Here is a 22,369-nt window from a genome sequence, read left to right as displayed (position 1 = left end):
ATCTGACCTGCTCATAAAACACACAGTGCACCAGAGATACAGTTGTAACTATTTTATTATTTGCACCCCTTGTTTAATGTTTAATGAAAGAACTGTTTAAAAAAAAAAAAGTAAATCAAACATATGTCATAATTAGGCACATTATGTGCAAAAGAAAATTAGCATAAAATACCACACAACACAGTGGATATTAATTCTGTCTGTGAATGACTCACAAAGCATTTACATGAGTCGTGTTAAAGCCTGAGTAAGTACAAGTAGGCTTTTATAAGGACCACATTATTCAGACATGTTAAATCTGGTATTACAGACAACTTAACCAAACCGCGGAAGAGAAATGTAAATTAATATGAGTTCTCCAAGTGTTATGGAAGATTAAACTCTTTCCAGTATTTTAATGTTACTGATGAGCAAAAGTGTCACAGCACTGATTAAGTGCTGCATGAAGCGCTCTCTCAGCTGAATGGTGTTAGGCAGTTACTCCCCTTTCAGCTTGGTATTAATAAATGCTGTCCTCTTTGCCAAGGCGATGGTATCCAGATGGAGGTTTCGCTTGAGAATGGCAGAGCCGCAAGTGAGAGCTCCGGCGAGGGCACCGGCGAAACCGCACAGAAACACATCCTGGCCTGTGAAACAAAGGCATCAAGTGTTATACATGCAAAGTAAATCACAGCACACTGACTGGATGTTTGGATGTTCTAAACACACAGATTCACACACACCTGTCAGATAGAGGTTCTTCAGTGGCGTCTGAGCTCTCACTGTAATGTTCAGCTCAGGGTCGAACCGGCTGATGCTGTGATCTGCGCCATAGATCTCGCCTTTGGGGGCTCCGATGTAGTGTGTGTTTGTGATGGGAGTACCAGCATCAATGTATTCAATCTGCACAAGGAGAAAAAACAAATATATGGCTGCACAGAACTATTTAACTAGGAGTTCAAGACTGCTTCCATCCATCTGTCTTCTTCCATTTGTCCCATTCTGGGTCACAGCTCGGCTGGAGCCTATTTTCCAGCTGTCATGGGCCAAGAGGTGGACTACAGGTTAGGACAGGTTACTAATCTATTACAGGGCTAACACAGATAGATGATCACCAGTTAACCTAAAATGCATGTCTTCAGTTACTAAAAATCATGCTCTGTTGGGTTGTGACTGATTTGGCTTTTGAAAAATGTCTGATTTCTCTGCCTTGAGAAGCCCTTTGGTTGTTTTTGCAGTATGCTTTGGGTTATTATTAGCAGACACGTTATTAATAAAAAGTAGTGATACAGTTCCATACGGAAGTCACTTGGTTATTAAACTGCTTGTCAGGCAATTATCTAATTATGTCTGAGCCTCTGAAACAGTTAATGCAAAAACGTGTGCAAAAACCTTTGGCCTAAAGCTGAAAGTCTGCACTTGTTTAACATATTGTTTATTTGAATTCAAATCCGATGTTGTGGTGTAAAGAGGTCCTAATTGTATTAGTCATGAACTGTTTGGCTTCAGAAAGATGTTTTAGCTGTTTTTCAAACCTCCAACTTTATGCAGCCTGAACCATTCCCTCCTTAGATCTGTCACAATACAACACCACTGTCACTCTTTGACAAAACAACAACAATCTGTTTTTGGCTTCACTAATACGGCTCTGCAATGTGACTTCTTAGCCACCCTTGAAACTTTCCCACCATAAACAGGTGGTGTGTACATAAAGTGGGGATATAATCAAACTCGTGAACTACACTCAGCAACAAGTGGTCTTAAAATGGTGATTTTGCTTTGATGGTCAGTTCAAAATGAGCAATTATTAACAAATTGTGCAGCAGAGAATTTTAGATTATAAAAGAATTCTTACACAAACTTCTATTCTTCCCCTTTGGAGAATTGCTCCACCACGATTCATGAGAGATCAGCCACAATAAAAAGAAAGCACGTTCTGCAGGACTGAGAGAGTTTGAAGCAATGGAAGACAGATTGTTCCTAGAGCTTATTTTTAGGAGCCAAAGGCCATAGCTGTTGAGTGCATTCTTGATTAAGTTATATAAATAAGGTGGTTGTAACCGAAGTTTTGCTTTATATAGTACATAAGTGCCAAATTCCATCATTAAGCCCATCTACTAGAAGCTACATGGGAAGAGTTTTTACCTTGTCTCTGGTGATCTTGGGGAAAACATCCATTACTACTTCTAGAATGGTGTCAATGAATGCCTGTTTCAGCTCCGTGTAGTCGCGCCCTCTGTTTGTCACCTTGCCATCCTTCCACTCCTCAAACCATTCATATTTGGCAAAAGTGACCAGACTCAAAGTAGACTTCCCTAATGTGAAGAAAAAAAATGAGACTGTTTTTGAAAAAAATAAAATAAAATAATCTATCGAGTTGAGATTTTGTGATTCTGTACCTGGTGATCTCGCCTCCCAAGTAGGATCTTTAGCTGAGGGAGAGGCGACAAAGAGGAGAGGTACATTTTTTGCTGCCTCTTCTCTGTCTTTCTTCATATAATTCACAACCCTTAAAAAAATACAAATAAGAGACTCTTCTGAATTTATACTGACATTAAGGACTGGACCAAAAACTACCTTTAGGCATCTGCAACATCTGCATTCTGAACATTTCTCTCTATCATTCACCATGAAAAATCAGACATTTCTGATACTTTCTTGCTGTGGCAAAAAAAAATGTACAGGTAAGATTTTATACTTGTGTATCTCATTATTATGCTGTAATATTCTGATTTGGCTATAAATACCAAAGTCTATATTTGGTCCTAATTGTAAAAGGAATGAAAACAAAAGCTTGACATCGTACAGTTCATCGAAATTGTTCTCAGCAAAGATCCAGTAGTTGTCTGCTTTCAGGCCCAGCTCCTCCTTCGTCCCATTCAGACCCATGAAAACGCTCAGACCACCTTCACCATGCTTCAGCATACTCAGCTGCTTCTGGATAGCTGGAAGGCAGCAGAGGCACAGCACACAGTACAGCTTTACAAACAGATCAAAGCAATATAAAACTGATGTTAGAAGCATGAGTCATTCCCCTGATTAGAGGGAAAAACAAGTACTGCAACAAGTAGCACTGTGCATCAGCATCAGTACTTATTCTTTAAGGTCTTTGAGTGCTGACATGATTACTCAGTGACTCAATCAGCAAAGGGCGAACAAGGAACTTTGTTATTTACTTATCTCTCGTTTTTATCCTCTCAAATGTGAGGGCTGGGTACTTTTCTCCGTTTTATATCATGACACGCTGGTGTTTTAGTTAGGAAAATCCAGGGTTTAGGCTGCAAATCATACAAATAAAGGAACTGTTAGCAAGATGTTTTTTCTATGTTGGGGCTTTCTAATTGATCAGAATAAAGAAAATCCTTAGTTACAGTTACAAGTCTGTTGGAGCCCTGATCAACTTTACCTCCTCAACTGTAACTGGACCCAGGAGCAGACTGAGCCAACTCTGGCAGGAATTTGATCTCATCCCCGGCCACTGTGCTCACACAAGTCCACAGTCTGCTAACCCTATGACCTTTTATCATGCTGTAAGTCTATGTTTTGAAAGCTGTGCCAAAAGTTATGTTAGTTAAGTTATATTTGTAATAAGATATTTATATATATATTTTTAAAAATCACAGTTATTGTCAGTACTGGGTGATAGTAAGACCTCACTATTTGTCGACTATGCTCAGAGGGAAGGTAATTAAATTGCAAAAAATCTGAGATGGCTTCTCTTAAAACTGAGCTCCCTCTCTCTCTTGGGTAACTTGTCCAATATTATATGTATAAAAGCAGGTAGACTGCTGAGAAAGAGTGGGGACTGCACATGGGCATCTATCTTTGTTTGTGGTAAACACAGTGTGACACTGTAACTAGAGCAAACAGTTCAGTGGGGAGTATGATGTGTGGTTTGGGAGAGGTCTTTCAGTTGACACCTGCTTATTATAATATGACCAGTCAAGCTGACTGTTTATAGGAGTGAGCCTGAAGCTTAGCAAAGACAGTGTCCACTATCTTGCCACTTTCCTGTCAAAAACATCTTCAATGTTCCTTCAAATAAAGTCCTTTCTTACCTGGCATGGTCTGGAGGTCTTTGGGAATCAGCTTCTGGTATGTGTTGAAAATGCCAGCATCAGAGATGATCAGAGGAGCATGGATGTGTACTTCCTCCTGACCTTTCATTACGCTGACACCTGAAACCATAAAACACAAACACAGTGAATCACCTCCTCTGTGGGATGTTGAGCTAACTGTGTGTAGAGAAACTGAGGACCCACCACAAGCTTCCTTGGCATCATTGAATAAGATGCGATTGACTGGAGCTCGAACCAGAACAGCGCCCCCTGCCTTTTCAATGATGGGGATCATATGGTAGGCGATCTCACTAGCTCCGCCTTTAGGGTACCAGGCGCCATTCAGGTAGTGGGTGACTAGCAAACTGTGCATGGCAAAGCTGGCATCTTTGGGAATTTTACCTGCAGATCAGAGATGGAAACCAACAGTGAGAACAGCATAGCGAAGAACTGATCTGATTACACCACTAAAACCATAGCTGGGCTCACCATAGGTGCCAAAGATGTAGCTGAAGACAGCCCTGAGGTCCTTGTTCTCTGTCAGCTCGTTGACCACATCTGTAAGGCTGCGGGGAGCCATCTTGAAGAAGAAAGACAGATGCCTGAGTAGGCCGGTATGAACCAGGAACTTAGCCAGCGGGAGAGGGAGAATCTTCAGAAGAGCGAGGAACCAAACTCCGTTTCCAGTTTTCTGAACATGAAACACACAGTGGAAAAAAGTGTAAGCAAAGTAGTCTTGTCTCCTGTGATTACAAATTACATACATTTAGTGATAATTAAATATTTTTAAATTATCACTAAATTTACATAATATTCATACTCATTACATATCATGTGGCAACAGCAAGGAAATATATTCCTGGCTATACTTCTACAGGAGAATGGACAAATGTAAGAAGTATGTTTGTGAAACAGATGGGTGGTGCCAGAAGGCCATAAAAACTTGGCCATAAGGTGCCATGAGGCCAGTCCAAGTGCACCTTTCCTTATTACTCCATAAAACGTTATGATAAATTAATAATGTATTGTTATTGCTATCAATATTTGATATGCTCTAATTTCCCAAAAATGGATCACTTTGTTTTGTGGAGTAAAATAGACCAAAAGTACTGCAAAAATGATCAGTTTTACAATATTGAGCTGTATCTATTGGGAGAAGTTAGTTAACGCTGACACGGTTCCAAGAAAGATAAAGAGTCTCTTAGAAAAATCCTCTTGTGAGAGAAACTATTATTATACGTTTCAAAAGATCTGAACCAGAGACACAAAGACTGTTTGCATAACTTAAAGCGATTGAGAAGAAGAAGGTTAATTAAAAAGTGTGCCCTCCAAAAGCACCAAGGAAAAACTGCTCCTGTATTTGCATGCCGAAGGGCAAACTTTGGCGCAACTCAGTCTGAGTGAAGTTGTGTAATGTTGCAGCTAAAAAAAAAAAAAAAGATGCTGCCTCATGAATCCGACCTTTGAGTTATCAGCTGATTATCTGTGCAACATCCACAGATGTTGGCTAATAAAAGTGCATAAACACACAGTTCCCAGGAGGAAAGGTCTTCACATGCTGGAATAACAAATAAAGGTCCACCCAATAAAATATGAGCCTACTTATTACTCAAAAAATACGTTTGCAATGCTAATAAAAGTCACTAAGTTGCAGAGGCACAAACTAAACTGTGATTCTACCTTGGCCAGCTTCATGAACTCGTCAATAGCCTTTTCCTCTCCTGGAAAACACTTCTTCAGTTCATCTGTGAAGCGAGTCCTGCCACTGTAGATGGGGTACCGGCGGCGGTTTTCTGGAGGTCCCAGCACAACGTGATCGAATGGGTTCTCCAGGGGCTCCCACTCCAGCTGTCCATTGGTCATCTGGTCCAGCATGCATCGAAACGGCTTGTGGTCCAACAGTTCGCCAATGTAGTGGATTCCTGTGGGATGATTGTGTAGATCACAGAGAGGAGACTTCAGAGCCCTTAATCGAGATCGAAAAGTATTCACCAAACCAAAGATCATCATTGCAAAAACTGTCAAATCTTCTCTCCTCTTTAAAAAATACATATATTTTAATTTTAGGGAATAATAAGGTAACACGAGTCACTGATCTCACCAACATCAAATTCAAAGCCCTTCTCAGTGAACGTGTGGCAGCATCCTCCGGCCCGGCTGTGCTGCTCCAGAACCAAAACCCTTTTTCCAACTTTTGCAAGCAGCACGGCAAGTCCGAGCCCACCAACCCCACTGCCGATGACGATGGCATCCAGGTTCTCCGGTACTCTATTGGCCACAAAACCTAAAGAAGTGGAAACAAACCATTCAATCACCAGCATGGTTTTAGCATAACAGTAATAAATTGGAGAATCCTAGTCATGCACTACCAATAAGAATCATTTTAAAACATAATTGGTGTCAGATTCACAAAAACTCCAGATATTCTGTTTTGCTCACTTTCATACCATGGTGTATTCAGGCTATTACTACAACTTACTATATAACTACAATTTCTCAAACCAAATAAAATGGGAAGTTTAATGGGGTAAAAAAAAATAATAAAAATCAGCAGACTGGGTATATTTATAGGATTCTAACTTTGAGGGGTAAAAAACTATTTTTTGTGACTTATTTATTAGTTTATAGTATGACATTTACACATTTTTGTAGTACTTTTTTTCCTCATATTTTTTCCCAATGTAATAACATAAAATATCCAAGTCATGTTTATTGTAAATTTGTAGACTGTGATCTCCAGTTTTTGTCCAGATTTCCTTCTTCCTTTTTTTATTTGTGCAGAGATTATCTGAGATTTTTAGGCTGCTCCCTTTTTTTTGCAGTCTTGGTTTGGCAAAAGTACCAAAGGAATCTTGCACTTTTATAAACTTTGCAACGTCCATTCCAAACCCACAGATCTCATCTTATATCTATTTATATATGTTTATATGAGGAGTGCATGAAATTAGCACAATTTACAACAACTTCTAGTTTCAGTTCTGGCTAAGCATCTGTCTGCTGACTTATAAAAATCCACAAACAAATATAAATAAGAATGAGTCAAATAGTTGACTTGAATAGTTCAAATGCAAAGGCTGACACGTGACCTGCATAACTCCGCGTGTAATGGACCTTTCACTCACCTTGCTTCAGCACTTTATTTTTCTCTTTCTTGTCGTAAACTCTCTTCTTTAGCGGTTCACGAGTGTCCTTCTCAAAGGGATCAGGCCCGCGGCCGCCGAAGACATAATGTAATAAAAATATGACAATCGCCGCACAAATAATGCTCACAGCGATCATTATTGCGCCCCTTCCCAAACCACTCGGCACAGTCACGGCGTTCACTTCCTCATTGGGTTCCATCAAAAACCAGAGCCTTTACTTAACAGCTCAGATCAGTACCGCCCACATAACTGACAGGTGGCGAAACTGCCCAATCAGAAGCTCCCTTTTGGGACGCGTTATTATATTTCGACCAATTACCGTCAAGTTCAACGTGACAGCTTCCTTTGGTGTTTATTATGTTTTTAAGTTGAAATTTACTGTGTCCTAATGAATTTATTACGTTTTTATTGCTGCTGCTTTTATCGTCCTTGTGTTTTGCTGCTGCTTTATTCACATAAAGCAGTGTTCATCTTATTTGTAAAAGTTCCATGGCCAAAGCATAAAATTTGTCTTTTCAGCAGGGTAGTGTACATGATCCACAACATCTCTTTGCAGTGTTTTACTTTTGTTAAACCACTGATTAAATTAACTATTAAAAAAAACAAAAAAAACAAACAAAAACAAACCGTTTTCTCAAGGCGCTTTACATTGTAAGGTAAGGACCTTACAATAATGCTAATAAATTATCTTACAATTGGGCTGTCTCTGCGTAATAAGGTTTTAAAAAGTTGCCTAGAAGGTAAACACCTTCCACCTTTGCAGTTACAGAATTCCTCGCTCCGGCTTATCTTAGACATTTTATTAAATGTTTAAAAAACACTTATTTGCCGAGGAACATTGTGTGATGTTTCAAAGCTTCTTAAAACCCTCATTTGTGTATTTGGGGAGGAAATTATTTAAGTACAGCTATATTTAACACCCATTTAATCAGACTTTACCAAAACCTCACAGTAAGCTCTACACCAGGGGTAGGCAACCTTTCTGATGACAAGTGCCATTTAAAATTTCCTCAGAAGTCAGTGTGCCATATGATTGCATTAGCAATAAATTTAATAACGCTCTGTATGAACAGTTACACAATATATAGAACCACTTTATAGAATATTTGTTCGCAGATGTTGGCAGCTATCAGCAAATAGTTATCAGCTGTTTTGAAACAAAAAAAAGACACTTTTTATCCATAACAAGAACTCCACAATAGCAAATGAACTGTACAACAGAAAATACAAACGCTATTTATGGTCTCCTCACAACAATGATAAGAGAAATAAACTGGGCCAATATGGCATGTTTGTTAATATTCAACCCAACCCTTCAACTCATTCATGTCACCTTAAAGGTAAACTTGTTTCTCCATCAGCTCTTCAGCTCTAATGATTCAGTAAGGACATCTCCTGGTTTCATCTTCATGTTTCCCTCTCACCAAATATCCAAACCGATATCATGACCAGCAGGTTTTACAGCTGTGGCTCCAGCAAACATCAGCTACTAGAAAGAAATATTAAATAAATTCTAACAACAGCTGATCAAGCTTAAACGTGCTGCTGTTGTTTAGCGCGACATCCGGCGGTTTCCTCTTTCTGGCGCAAAGTGGGCGATAAACAAACAAGAGAGAAAAGCCGATCAGCTTATGATTGACCAGTTTCATGATTGAAGTAGCAACAGGGGAGAGAGAAGAGGCAGCTGTGCAGAGTAACAGAATAAATCCACCTTTGTGCCTTTTTCCATTCTAGCTGAAGTCCGGGACAAACTGCGTCCCTTCTCAGCTCAACACCAAACGCCTAATATTTTCTCTGAATGCGGGACGATTCCATCTTTGTATGGGATGGTTGGCAACTCTACTAAGCTTGTGAATTAAAGTTCACTATCAGTAACATCATAGCACCCACCCAGCTGTATAGACACTCCGTCATGCTAGCTAGCACGCAGTACGAGTTATTGTAACTGACTGTAAAAAGTCAGCACAACGAAAATAAACTCCACCTAAACTTGGTTTATATCTGACCCAGACAGACTGCAGGTCATAACTTCTTACCTGAAGTTCAGTTCACCTGACACTCGGACCGGCGGCCGCCTCGGGTCTCTCCTTCTCCTGCCTCCCCTTTCTCTCATCCACCTGCTGGCCTCCACCACTTATTAATGTTAATGAATCTGTGGAGGCTCCGGCATAGCCACCACCAAACAAATGAGTTTTGTTTTGTTTTTTTCTACACACCGACCAGCATCTGGCCAATCCACCACTTTCATTGTTTATACCGTTACCAAAAAAAAAAAAAAAAAAAAATCCATCAAGCCACGGTATGCCCGGTGGCCAGTCCAGCTATGGTCTTGCCATCACTTAACCCTTCGCATGCCAACTGTGGCACGCGTGCCCAGGGTTGCCGACCCCTGCTCTACACCCTTCCAACCCTAAAAGAAACATCTACATATTTTTCATGCATTTCCTGCACCATTCATTTTTTATTTTATTTATTTTATTTTTTACATCCGTTTGCAAATAGAACCAACATTTTACAAAATATTTTAACTGGGGCATTTCCCCAGTTATCATCCATCCACGCTGCAGGTCTTGCAAGTCCAGACTGCTGTTCACAGGTCCAGTTCCAACACCCACCTACTCTACCTAATGGCATGGTCAGTGTAAGCTAAATATGATGTGTGAGGTGCAAAATTTTATGATTGTTAATAATATTGTGGACTTGTAGCAGGGAAAAGTACCTTATCAGTGATGTCAGCTCATCAAATATGTAAACTTGTCTCCAACTGTTTATGGTCTATTACAGTTTGCAACATTTATACATTAAGTTTTTGACTCTTTAAGACATCCTGTGTGATTCCCTCAAGCAAAATCTGCATACTGAGCTTAAAAAAAACCCTTGCCCTTAAGACTTGTATACAGTGAGAGCCAAATCGAAGGACTTCTTAAGGTGGATTTTGCAACTGGAGCCCTGTGAACTTAAGGTGTCCTTATAAATTGTATCCCTGCTTATAAATGTTGATCAGAATGCCTTAAACCTCTCCATTGCAGTCTAACCACGTAGAAAATGATTGACTTTTTTGTCTGAACTGTTAATCAGTCTGTGTAACTGGGTTCTAGTTAGTGCAGCAAGCTGTGGCGAAGAAAGTTAATGACAAGAAACTCCAGAAAATAAATGCCTTCTCTGGAATTCATCTTCAAGCTTTGCTCAAATGCCTCCATTACTGCCAGAACCGACTCTGATAAGCAAAATACAAACGACAAAAAACTGTTGACAAGGAAACTCTAAAACAGAAGCCCTTATTCTTGTGTACACTTTTGGTATTTATTATCTCACCTTTTCAGCCGTTTTCTCTTTAAAATAATTTTGATCCTTTTGATTTTTATCTCTAAAACTTAAGGATGACAGAATTATTGTAGTTGCAAAAAGCACTTCCAACAAACAGTAGGCTCTAGTCTGTATGCGTTAGGGTGTAATTCGCAGTTATGTTTGACATTATTTACACATACGGTATGCTTTGTCACCAACAATGAGCGTTTGGTATCCAGTAACCTGTGCAAACTGTTCTTGTGAGTATGGTACAATCAAGACAGCTTTCAGATGTACAGTTGTTTGGGATGGTAACTACAATGGCTTAAGGTCCATGTGATCGAGGAAGGAGGGAAGAGCTGAAGACTCCCCCCTGCCTCCCTGCCTGGCAGCGGTAGTGCAGGTCAAAGTTCAAAAGGTCAAAAAGTAAAAATGGGCGGTGGGTTTCCATTCTTAAAGTAGGAGGTCATCAGTTCATCTGTCAGGTGGCCAGTGCGATTGTGCCACCTCCTCACCTGATGGTGCCACTTGCTTTCTGCATTAGAAGGGATGTCACTGCAAAACCAATCCCACCTGGAAAAGAAGCAACGGAGCAGTTATGAAAACAGTCACAAATGTAGCTTGGGTTTGTGCAGGAGTCACTATGGCACATGTAAGGCATCTGTAGTAGTACTGCATGAGACTGGATGAAAATGTAACAGAAAAGCTAGATGCATGAGAAAGATGTGAACAATTAGCCTTTAAAAAAATAAAATAAAATACATGATGCCACAAACAAAACTGCAATACAAGTGTGAATCCAACTGCAGTGACAGGTTAAACAGTCTCTTGCATGAACAACCATAAAAAGCAAATACTTATGTGAGCAGCACAATGATACCAGAACAATTTATACCCAAAATTAATACAGACAACAATTATATCTTTTGGTAAATTAACCTGAAACATTAAAATTCCCTTAAGATAGTTTCATATTTGTGCTACAGCAGGTGCCCATATGACAGGAATGCAGCAGCCCACATTTGCCAACCTGCAGCACTTTGCCCTATCTTCTCCTGCACTCCATCCCCCATTTCCTGTCTACTCTTCACTGCAAACCTGTCACTAAAAAGGCAAAAAGCCCAAAACGAAATCTTTTAAAAGAAACAAGTCATTTCAGAAACGCACCTTTTCCGGCCCCATGCTGGGACACTTCCAATTGTACAGGTAATACTGTAGATTCCCATCACCGATGCCAAACTTAAGCTTTTCCAAGAAAGTCTTGTTTTCCATTAGATCCAGTGCATTAAAGACATCAAACCCTTTCTGAATAAAGAAACAGGAAAAATTATTAGGTTTTTGAAAGTAAACATTTCAGAGAACATGTTTTTAAAGATTGAACATGCACCGATTTGGCCAAGATGAGGGCATCAGACATCAGGTCGAGCAGGGGGGTGGTGGTGTGCACATTGTAGAAGGAGTATGCCGCTTTTAGACTGCGGTGCACAGGATGATTCATAATGGTAGAGGGCAGAGTGTAGAAACTCAGGAAGTCTGTCACTTTGCCATCATTCTGTAATGACAACAAAGTAACCCTTAGTTACTTGGAGAGAATTTTAAAGGGTTTTTTTTCCCCTCAAAGATTTTTTCTGGATTCTTTACCTCCACCACATAAGTGTCAATAATATTCTCTTGGGGCAGCAACCAGTGTTCCACCTCTTCCTGATTCATGACTGGCACCAGGTTGAATTGGCTCAGATATTCACGGAGGAGGCGATGCACCACGGGCACGTCCTTCTTGGTCATTGGCCGCAGACCAGAAGTCTTTGGGGCCTGAAAGAGTGATGACAAGGACGAATACATTAAAAGACATGCTGGAAGAAAGAGGCGATTTCTAAAGTGACTGAAAATTTGTGTTAGTCGCCAACAACCTCTGGCAAGCGGTACAACTTCATGGTCCGCTGCATAGTCATGTTCCTGCTCAGATGGGAAAACTTCACTTCAATTAGTTTTCGAGGGTTCAAAGAGCGATGCCAGTACCTGCACGAAGGAAACGTCATTAAGTACCAATTTAAGCAGTGAATGAAATCTAACCCTAGGGCTTGGGGTTAGAAAATATCCCTGTCACACCCACCTGCATGTGCCCACAGGTTTGGGTAGTACCACTCCAGCAGTATACACTGCCTGAAAGATTCCCTGCAGGTTGACCCGTCTGGTGATCTCTCTGATCAGAACTGGAGCGACTCGTTTGGAGCGAAGCTTCTTGTGGACGCAGAGGAAATTAATCTCAACCATTTTCTTCTCTCTAAAGCAGAAAAAAAAAAAAACAATCATGAGACATTTATTTATTTCAATAACACACTGAATACAATCTATTAGAAATACTAGTCATAGGCCAGTAATAGAAACAAAACAAGTTCCATCGGGAAGTAAATAATGGACGGAGAATAACATACCGACTCCCCCCCCCGCCAAACTATTCTGTTTACTTACATGTCATAGATGTGGATGGTGGCAGGAATGGCACTGATAAAGCCAACCAGCTTCTGGTTGGAGTTAACCCTCACTCCACAGTGCCACTGAGGCAACCAGCCAGGAGGTCGCAGGGCCCTGAGGAGGACAAGGTCAGTCAAAAATGCCACACATTTCTATGCACTTGTATTAATATTTGAACAATATTTAAATATGAGAAATTACCAGAGCAGGAACTCAGGAGAATAGTCAAATCGGAACATGTTATCATCATCTTCAACATAGTTCTCGTTGAGAAGGGTGTAAAGCTCCTTGAGCTGGTTGTGGAGAGAAGAAAAGAATAAGAGTCATCTTAAAAAGTCAAGAGCACCAAATTAAAAAACAAAACCAAACCACATTTCTACAATGAACATTTGACAAAAGGACAAAGTTTCTGATTGGACTGCTACTACACTCTGACCAAACAACAAGCACTTCTGCATAAACAGTCACATAATTACTGAGAGGACAAACTTGGAATAAAAAACAAAACACTAGTTTCTTAACAAAATGTAGTGCAAAGCACCACGAGTCCAGGACTTTGTTACTGAAAGACGAATTCCTCCTGTGCATGCTTGCTGTGAGTGTTTATATGCTTTCTTACCACAGCGGGGTTCCCTAGGTCGAGGGTGTCCCAGCTGAAGCCCTGCGGGAGGCTGTAGGGCTCTTCTCGAATGTTGTCTTTGTCAGGTTCAATGGAGCCGTGTGATGTCACCGTCTCCCCTGAAGGAAAAGTAAACAGAAGTCTGACAAAGCACAAAAACCTGCAAATTATATACACTCTTTTAGACCGTCACTCTTAGAAGACCAGAAAGCAATGGCACATGCAATGGCACATCCACTGGCCACCTCATTAGGTACACATTCCCAACATTTATGCAAATCTCTCATCAGCCCTTTACCTGACAGCAACTCTGTGCATGTAGGCAGATAGACATTGATAAGATGTCCTGCTGAATTTCAAAACAAGCATTAAAATAGGGAGGAAAGGCGATTTAGGTGACTATGACTGTAGCATGGTTGTTGGTGCTGGATGGATTGGTCTGAATATTTCAGAAACTGCTGATCTACTACTGATTATCCCCACAACCATCTCTAGGACTTACAGAGAATGGCCAGAAAATATCCAGTGAGTTATTTGGGAGAAAACGCTTTGATGATGTCAAAGGAGCATAGAGGCAGACTCCTTTGAGCTGATAGAAAAGCACCAGGACCTCAATTAACTACTTGTTACAACAAAACTATGCAGCAGAGCATTTCTAAATGCACAACAGTCAAACCTTCAAGCAGACTACAGTGGGTGCCACTCCTGTCAGCTACGAACAGGAGACTGTGACTAAAATTCAGCTTACCAAAACTGCAGAACAGAAGACAGGAAAAATACTGCCTGGTTTGATGAGTCCTAATTTCTGCTGTGACATTCGGATGGTAGGGTCAGAGTTCGGCATAGATTTATGTTGCCAACAGCTCAGGATACTGGCAGTGAAGCAACAGTGTGGGGAAAGCTTCCTTGGTCACATTGGGCCCCTCAGAATAAAACAACATTTAAACACCACAGCCTACCTGAGTACTGTTGCTGACAGTGTGATTCCCTTTATGACCATAGTGTACCCATCTTCTGATGGCTGTTTCCAGTAGGCTACCATGTCATATAATAAAGGTCAAGTAATCTCAAACTGGATACTTGAACATGAAATGAGGTCAGTGTACTCAAATGGCCTCCCGATTCACCAGATTGCAAACAAAAAGAGCACATCTGCGGTATATTGAAATGAGAGAAATAGATGTGCAGCTTCCTCATAACCATGCCTAATCATCAATTCCTTTCACAATTCCAGGCACATTTCACCAACAGATTGCAAAATAATGCTGTTGTACCGAGCTTTTGCATACTTGAGTCATAAGCACAAGCCTTTTTCCCTTCTGTTCACTCTGTGTTAACTGACCATCTGTGTAAGCCCACTTTTGTCCACATGCAGAAAAAAAAAACCCAAAACAACAACAAAAACATTCTTTTATCAATCCCTAAAGATTTGACCTATAAGCTACATATTGGCATGAAATACAGAACTACGCCATCTGTAACCATACCTAGTTTGGGCACAGGCTGTGTGTCCCAGAACTGGTAACTCCTCCGAGTGGCCTCCTCCATGGTTTTGGCTGGACCTTGGCCAACAGAGAACAGTTCAATGGCCTTTTGGATCTCCTGTAGCTTATCAGCTGGCAACGAATTCACCTGTTTGGGAAGTAAACACAAATATACATCAAACAAGACAACAACAAACAGAAGTCGATCCTATCTAAACAGTCTTTAACCATTCTGTATCTAAACTGTGATTTTAGTAGTTTACACCTTAACTGGACCGTTTCTCCTTTCCTTTTAGGTTAGGTTTATAACCCATTAAGACAGAAATGCATAAATTCATGCCTTGGCAAGGGGGTCCTGAGCTGCTTCTGTGGCACCAGATTTCTTCTTCTTTTTTTGCTTCCTTTTCTTCTTCTTGGCGCCAGTGTCGTCCCCAAGACCCCTCTCACTGGAACAGGACAGAAATAGATGGCATCCTTTTTAAGACTGATCTCAGAAGAAAAGAAAATCATGGTGGAAATTTATTTTCTGCGATCTGCTTTTAAACAACACCCAAGCTTATTAAACCACCGACACTTCCAACACAATTTACATTTCATTGCTGATGCAAAGCCTTGTTAGCCGAGGAGTAGCTGTGTGTTTAAACTAACAACACGAGGTGTAGCTCTAGGGCAGCTAAAAACACAATAAAACCAGTCCTTCAGCTAAAACATACAGAAATTCCCAAGTTGTTTGCAGGATGTTTAGAAGTGAGTGCAGATTTTCAGAATAACCCTCTCTTCTGATCTGCTCCAACCAGAAAAGCCACATATCTCCAGCCAGCTACTTCATCTTCTGGCAACATACTTACACAGGATAATCTCATTAGTGTCCAAGAGGGGAGAAATGCAGGCCAGTACGCAGCCTGTATTTGAAACACCAGCACAGATGGTGAATCAGATGACATCTAGAAGAAGAGTATCTGTGCGTGTGTGTTTATGTACTGTATGTACAAGAGCCCAGCAAGTGACTGGAACAATGGACAACAAAACATTCAATGGTTTGTTCTCCCACTTTCCATTTCAACAGGGTAGAGCAGTTAAGGGGCCAAACAATTGTTTCTGAGTGCAGGAAGGTTCAAAGACCTGCAGGGGAATATGTTTCACTTTAGCTAGGGTGACCAACCGTCCTCTTTTCCCCGGACATGTCCACTTTTCACGTTCTGTCCGGGGGGATTTTTGAGATTGATTAAAAAAAAAAAAAAAAAGGCCGAGTTTTCCTATATTCCAACAGAGGACCCATGTGTGTGACATCATCCCCAAACTGCTGCTTTCTGAGTTGTTCTGCGCTCACAGACGGGACAGACAGCGCACAGCAACTGTTTAAAAGATCCCAAAGCGCAAGTGCATCTTTTCAGACGAACTGCAAAAGAGATTTCACTCGTACAGACCCAGTACTGGTAATTTTTCTTATGCAGATGAGGCATTATTTCTGTACCATTATTTAATTCAGGGGCTTTTAAGGTTTTTTTGCACTTGTTGACTTGTAAAAGCCTATATGACATAGTTTACAATTCACAATCCATTAACTGCACAGAGAAGGAATCTTTTAAATATGTCAAATATGTTTCTTTAAGCAAGTCCTTCATGACTGAGCCAAGAGTCCTCTTTTTTGGAAATCAAAATATGGTCACCCTACTTTAGCCATACAGCAACGTGGGTTTGAGGTAGAATTCTGCAACATTAGGTTAATTTATTTCTCAGATTTTATCTTTATTCGCTTCTTTGTGTCTCTAAAAACGGAAACGCGTGGCTGTGGAGTCAGATTTCCTCCAGTTAGTGATCAGATGTTTGCGAAAACTATCTTACAGAGACGCATTCTTATTCCACTTGTTCTACTAAAAACAAAAGGTCAGCTGCTTTGCGGACACGCGGTTTCATATGTGACACCACTTCTCTCTTTAAAAAAAAAATACAATAAAAAAAAAAAACAGGGTTTCTATCAAAGCTTGTACTGAGTAAGAGCAACCGAGCTAGGCTGCTTTAAGATCGTGAACAATTATGTGACTAAAGAGGGAATTCAAAGCCCTCACTTCACAACGCCGGGGCCCAGGTATATTATGTTTAAGCTGAGTGCTTTTTGCATGCACGTTTGTGCTTGTTTCACTTTTGATCTTGCACCGAATCCACACACACACAGACAATGCCAGGTACGCTAGCATGCAAGCTAATACGCTACATGTCAGCTGGCGCAAACGTGATTTGCATCATTTACCGTCAACACAGCAACGGCATGCGAAGAACACCGGAAACTATCAATTTAGTTTTAGTTTATTTTTTCTGCAAGTTTTATGAGTAACAGAAACATGCGTCTTGGTGTAAAATTGGCTTCTAAACGCACTTTGCTTTCTCCTTTCTAACCATATACTTAGGAAAACGCTAAGTCCAGCCTATATTTGGAAAAGACATCCTTCTCAGCCAATCGGATGAAAGAACAAGCAAGCGAACGTTGCTACTAACCAATAGGATGAAAGAAAATGGGCTGGACAACGTCGAAGGATGGCCGTCTATCCCGACTGCTCACCGAGGTTTAGTTTAAGTTAATTTTGTTAAAATCTCCAGAGCCGTGACGTATTTTACGCCACCGACCGAGTAAGCCTGCCTCCTTACCCATCGTCAAAGTGGTGCTCTTCATTTTCACAGTCGCTGCAGTGTGCGTGATCCTCTACATCTTCTTTCTCCGGCATCGGTGCTGTCTCATTCTCATCCGCCATCTTCAACCAGGAAGTGAGACTCCACCGCGTGCCCCTTGACACCTTTAAAAGAGTCTCGACGCTATTGGCTGAAACGTGCAGTGGAGGCGTAGCCATGGTCGTGTATTTTTACCCGATCATTTCCAAATATTTACGATAAACAGAAGGCTCGTAATGGAGCGGGCACTGTTTGTCGTTTTAAAGCGTCCATTTTTAAGTTCTCACAGCCCCAGTAAAAATAGTTTTTTTGTGTATTTAATATATTTTCCCTCTAAAGACAAACAGCCATGTGGCGCCCATACAACCCAAAGGCAAATGAAATCACTGGAATGGAAACACGTGTAAGATGGTGAATCTTGCAAGATAATCTGAGGCCTAATAAATTAATATTACAGCAGGGTGAGTAAGAAGGCAAAGTCATGTTCAGATTTAGGTGGATTATTTAATGAGACCATCTGAGTAGATTAAGCATTGTGGCGTTGATATTTCTTATTTGAAAGTCAGTTAAAATGCACTAACAGTTAGGTAAAAATGTACATTAGCTGTTCTTTTACGTAGTCTGCGTAGTGATTAGCGCCTCCAAAGCAGCCAAAACCTTTTAGGCCCACATCTAATCTATTTTCATAATAAATAAACCCTGATAGGAGCATTAAAGAACCCAGTTTTTGCATAAAGTAAGCTAACAGGATATTCTTCTATTGACGTTTTGCATGAATACATTAAAAGTAGTGACACGGTGTTTAACAATAATTACTACAGCAATGGAGCTACAGCTACGGCAACAACAGTTGGACAAAATACCCACAGAGTTGCAACATACACAGTATAAGAAATCGTGGCAGTCATATGAGACGATAACATGATTATATTTGCTAATGATTATTTCAGAGAGCCGTGTGTGATTACTTTTTGTTAGCAATGCAACATTTTGACCTAAATATCAACAGGGACTATATTAATATATTTGAGGTGTATTTTTGAACCATTTCTGCTGATGTTAAAAACATATCTGTGATGATTTTAGCGTCAATTTTAGACTTTTTAGCAACATATTTCTTGAAGGGGGAAAACTACTAATACTGACCTCATTTTTCTGTCATTGTGGTGTTGCTGACTGACATTCACAACCCACTGTGTGTGTGTTTTTGTATTTAATTAAGTTTACCACAAAATATTCAGTGGGTGGATTAACTCATAATTCACGGAGATGCTCGGAAACAAAAGAAGTCCAGTTGTTGGAGAAATTGCTGCCATGCTGTGTAATGTGAAATTTCATAAATATTGCTAAGAGTTTTCATTTTTTTTGTCTTTACTTTTGGCCTAATCAGGCAGGGACATATCCATTGATAGTTCTAATGTTGGAATATAAAGATTTATCATGTTTTAGGCTGACAGCTTTAGAGTACCACAGAAAAGTCAGACAAAAATTCACAGATTAGAACCTTCTGGTTATGCATTTATTAAAGTGTCAGGTGTCCACACACAACACTGTGGACTTTTGAAACTAAAACAGACACTTGTATCTTTTGACAGCATGTGAAAAAAATTGTTAGAAGTGCTTTATAAAAACATTTTTCTTGCAAACATAACCACTCAAACGCATCCCACAGCTTCTATATTAAACATTAAGAGAGCAAAGTTTTACTTCACCCACTATTAAATACATATTACATTCTTCTCAAAAACCAGCGTGACCATTAAAACTGTAATTACAGTAATTACTTTTCATCGCTGGACCATTTTATTATCAGTGAACCTCCTTATAAGAGTATTAAAAGATTCACTGTAGCCTGGAGTAATTAGTGGTTGTATTAGATTGATGCAATTAGTTTTTAACAGCATTTTTTTCTAGATCTGAATACGAAGACAAAAGTTGACAAAATGAAAGAAGCTTATATGGAAATACTGTATCGTTAAAAGTCAAATATGATTTTAAACAAGCACATTTGAACATATGTGAAATGATGCTAAGATAAAATACAACACATTTAAGAAAAAAGCTTATCTTTGCAAGTTAAGTCTGTCATGTTCTGCTGGAAGATGTAAGAATATGTTAGAATTTGTCTTCCAGACAGAATTTTAAAAAGTGCCCAGATATCTGGAGTATCAAGTACTTGTACCTGGGCAGCATGGGCCATGGCGCCCTGGGGCACTCACTAACACAAAATTAAATCTGTATTACAGCACAGTTAATGGTGCCAATAATAACATCTAAAACACTGATGTTTATGTATATTGTCAAACACAGTTAGTTACACTTGGTTTACATCTCATTGCAATTCTGTTATAGCATCAATTTAAGAAGTGCTATTTTACTTAAGCGATCATTATTCTTCAAGTTAAAAAAAACATGTTAAAAAATAAAATGATGACATAAAATAAATGATCTTCATTCTCTCTAACAGTCCCTTTTTCTACATTTTTTTGTTATGAATTACAGTCACCAGAGGGCATGTGTCCATCTCTGACAGACACCTTTCTTCAAGCACTGGGAAGTGGTTTTGTGCAAACTGGACCACTTGGGGTCTGAACTGTAAGACAACGGCAGCATTCTGTCTCTGTCTGTTTACACTCGGAGCTCCTCCTTCCAAGGTCCTTCATTGTCTAGATATCTGATTGTCTTGTTCAGATGTGTGTCACGCTTTGCCTTTGGCAGCGGCAATACGCTCAGCCATAGTTTTGACAGGAACACCTCTGCGAGTCACTTTGACATGGATAAAGAGTGTAGCAGGAGAAAGGCTAGAACCATCTGCCTTCAGTAAGTGAATATGTCGATAACCTGGGTGGGGAGAAGAAACAAAAAAAAAGAGTATGACACATATTAAAAAGAACATCTGAGAGTGAAGACTGACCTGTAGACTAAATCTTAATAAGCACCTATGCGAAAGCTTGTAAAAGGTAAAGTGAACTGCCCCACAAAGTCATTTTTGGCAGCATGATCGTGGTCCTCCACTACAAACCGCACCAGGGCCAGCTCAGGGACCTGCAGCTGGAAGCTCAGAGTACAGTCCCAGCGAGGGTTGAAACCTGCAGAGGGCGCACAAGAGCTGTAAATACACCATCTGGTGCATTAAACCGTTCAAACAAACTAATCATGGCATTGGATTGAAAAGACTCCTACACAAGTATATATTCCAAGATTTGAATAAGGTACAAAGAAGCTTTCTGACATCATCTCTTGTCTCCTGTCACTGCATTATAAAAGTAACACTGATTTACAGAAATGCCTGCATTGAATTTAAATATACATAGATAACATATATATTATCACTCTGCAAAAAAAAAAATACATATAAAAATGTATTTTTAAAATTTTATTGTTGTGGATAAATAAATAAATATTACCATTGTTGTCAATGCGGTGGGTTTTTTGTTTTGCTTTATCAATAGCCACCCCATGAATTTCCACCCACACTAGTGGGTCCACAATGGAGCTCGCCTTCTCTGTGTTGATTTTTGGCAGCTGTTGTGCAGATATTATCTGAAAAAGCAAAACATAATTCATCATTGTGTGCATGAAATTATCATTAGAAATGTATAAAAAAAAAGTCTATTGGAGGCAACTTTTTTGCAAAATCTGACAATCTGGATAGCACACAATAGCTCTATGTTTAGACTCTAGTTTAGACATAAGGGAACTCTTCCAGAGGAACAACAGAGGATGGCCTCTCCTCTATGAAAAAAATTGAAGTATGGACAGTAATAACAAGAACTAAATGACACTATGAAAAATAAACTTGCCACAAAAAGGAAGGAAACTTCCTTTTTCTTCTAACAATACTTCTTAGCAATAAATCCTACAGGGAGTGCAGAATTATTAGGCAAATGAGTATTTTGTCCACATCATCCTCTTCATGCATGTTGTCTTACTCCAAGCTGTATAGGCTCGAAAGCCTACTACCAATTAAGCATATTAGGTGATGTGCAACTCTGTAATGAGAAGGGGTGTGGTCTAATGACATCAACACCCTATATCAGGTGTGCATAATTATTAGGCAACTTCCTTTCCTTTGGCAAAATGGGTCAAAAGAAGGACTTGACAGGCTCAGAAAAGTCAAAAATAGTGAGATATCTTGCAGAGGGATGCAGCAGTCTCAAACTTGCAAAGCTTCTGAAGCGTGATCATCGAACAATCAAGCGTTTCATTCAAAATAGTCAACAGGGTCGCAAGAAGCGTGTGGAAAAACCAAGTTGCAAAATAACTGCCCATGAACTGAGAAAAGTCAAGCGTGCAGCTGCCAAGATGCCACTTGCCACCAGTTTGGCCATATTTCAGAGCTGCAACATCACTGGAGTGCCCAAAAGCACAAGGTGTGCAATACTCAGAGACATGGCCAAGGTAAGAAAGGCTGAAAGACGAGCACCACTGAACAAGACACACAAGCTGAAACGTCAAGACTGGGCCAAGAAATATCTCAAGACTGGTTTTTCTAAGGTTTTATGGACTGATGAAATGAGAGTGAGTCTTGATGGGCCAGATGGATGGGCCCGTGGCTGGATTGGTAAAGGGCAGAGAGCTCCAGTCCGACTCAGACGCCAGCAGGGTGGAGGTGGAGTACTGGTTTGGGCTGGTATCATCAAAGATGAGCTTGTG

At 40.1% G+C, this 22,369-nt stretch overlaps 3 protein-coding genes across 3 annotated transcripts in view; all 3 read right to left on the bottom strand.

Annotated features, from left to right (window-relative positions):
• Window positions 1-37: 37 nt before the first annotated feature.
• On the bottom strand, window positions 38-7,402 carry retsat.2 (retinol saturase, tandem duplicate 2). The gene is made up of 11 exons (XM_085454820.1): window positions 7,160-7,402; window positions 6,139-6,321; window positions 5,718-5,959; window positions 4,527-4,728; window positions 4,242-4,439; window positions 4,038-4,157; window positions 2,786-2,924; window positions 2,379-2,488; window positions 2,125-2,294; window positions 723-882; window positions 38-626 (listed from the first exon to the last, which is right to left on the bottom strand). The coding sequence occupies exons 1-11, from the start codon at window positions 7,377-7,379 to the stop codon at window positions 478-480; spliced, it is 1,893 nt and encodes a 630-aa protein (XP_085310946.1). The 5' UTR covers window positions 7,380-7,402; the 3' UTR covers window positions 38-477.
• A 2,230-nt stretch (window positions 7,403-9,632) lies between these two features.
• On the bottom strand, window positions 9,633-17,828 carry LOC146711808 (glycylpeptide N-tetradecanoyltransferase 1-like). Its single transcript, XM_085454819.1, has 12 exons — window positions 17,693-17,828; window positions 15,387-15,492; window positions 15,050-15,194; window positions 13,563-13,681; window positions 13,145-13,236; window positions 12,941-13,057; window positions 12,582-12,752; window positions 12,379-12,487; window positions 12,110-12,280; window positions 11,856-12,020; window positions 11,636-11,773; window positions 9,633-11,041 (listed from the first exon to the last, which is right to left on the bottom strand). Exons 1-12 carry the CDS (start codon window positions 17,794-17,796, stop codon window positions 11,021-11,023), a joined length of 1,458 nt encoding a protein of 485 aa, XP_085310945.1. The 5' UTR covers window positions 17,797-17,828; the 3' UTR covers window positions 9,633-11,020.
• Window positions 17,829-19,202: 1,374 nt separating this feature from the next.
• LOC146711807 (1-phosphatidylinositol 4,5-bisphosphate phosphodiesterase delta-3-A-like) overlaps window positions 19,203-22,369 on the bottom strand; it is a 43,598-nt gene continuing 40,431 nt past the window's right edge. The window contains exons 13-15 of the mRNA XM_085454818.1: window positions 21,121-21,256; window positions 20,653-20,802; window positions 19,203-20,554 (exon numbers count right to left, since the gene is read on the bottom strand). Coding sequence (XP_085310944.1) covers window positions 20,412-20,554; window positions 20,653-20,802; window positions 21,121-21,256 — 429 coding nt within the window. The 3' untranslated portion in view covers window positions 19,203-20,411. The remainder of the gene's footprint in view (window positions 20,555-20,652; window positions 20,803-21,120; window positions 21,257-22,369) is intronic.

Source organism: Copadichromis virginalis, linkage group LG4, assembly GCF_057382275.1.
Source record: "Copadichromis virginalis isolate Kocher_CV1m ecotype Utaka linkage group LG4, C_Virginalis_male_GT1.1, whole genome shotgun sequence".
Taxonomy (NCBI): domain Eukaryota; kingdom Metazoa; phylum Chordata; class Actinopteri; order Cichliformes; family Cichlidae; genus Copadichromis; species Copadichromis virginalis.
Note: the sequence above shows the minus strand (reverse complement) of the source record. Positions and strands in the feature narration are given on the sequence as shown.

What these genes read in the sequence shown, in the direction of transcription:
- retsat.2 (XM_085454820.1), bottom strand. Translation starts at nt 7,379, where the DNA reads ATGGAACCCAATGAGGAAGTGAACGCCGTGACTGTGCCGAGTGGTTTG. An exon ending in TGATGCCAAGGAAGCTTGTG is followed by an intron (nt 4,158 to 4,241) that starts GTGGGTCCTCAG and finishes TTATGGTTTCAG; the next exon opens with GTGTCAGCGTAATGAAAGGT. An exon ending in GAGAACAATTTCGATGAACT is followed by an intron (nt 2,489 to 2,785) that starts GTACGATGTCAA and finishes TATTTTTTTAAG; the next exon opens with GGTTGTGAATTATATGAAGA.
- LOC146711808 (XM_085454819.1), bottom strand. Translation starts at nt 17,796, where the DNA reads ATGGCGGATGAGAATGAGACAGCACCGATGCCGGAGAAAGAAGATGTA. An exon ending in CTCAGGACCCCCTTGCCAAG is followed by an intron (nt 15,195 to 15,386) that starts GCATGAATTTAT and finishes CTTCCCAAACAG; the next exon opens with GTGAATTCGTTGCCAGCTGA. An exon ending in TCTCCTGAGTTCCTGCTCTG is followed by an intron (nt 13,058 to 13,144) that starts GTAATTTCTCAT and finishes TGTCCTCCTCAG; the next exon opens with GGCCCTGCGACCTCCTGGCT.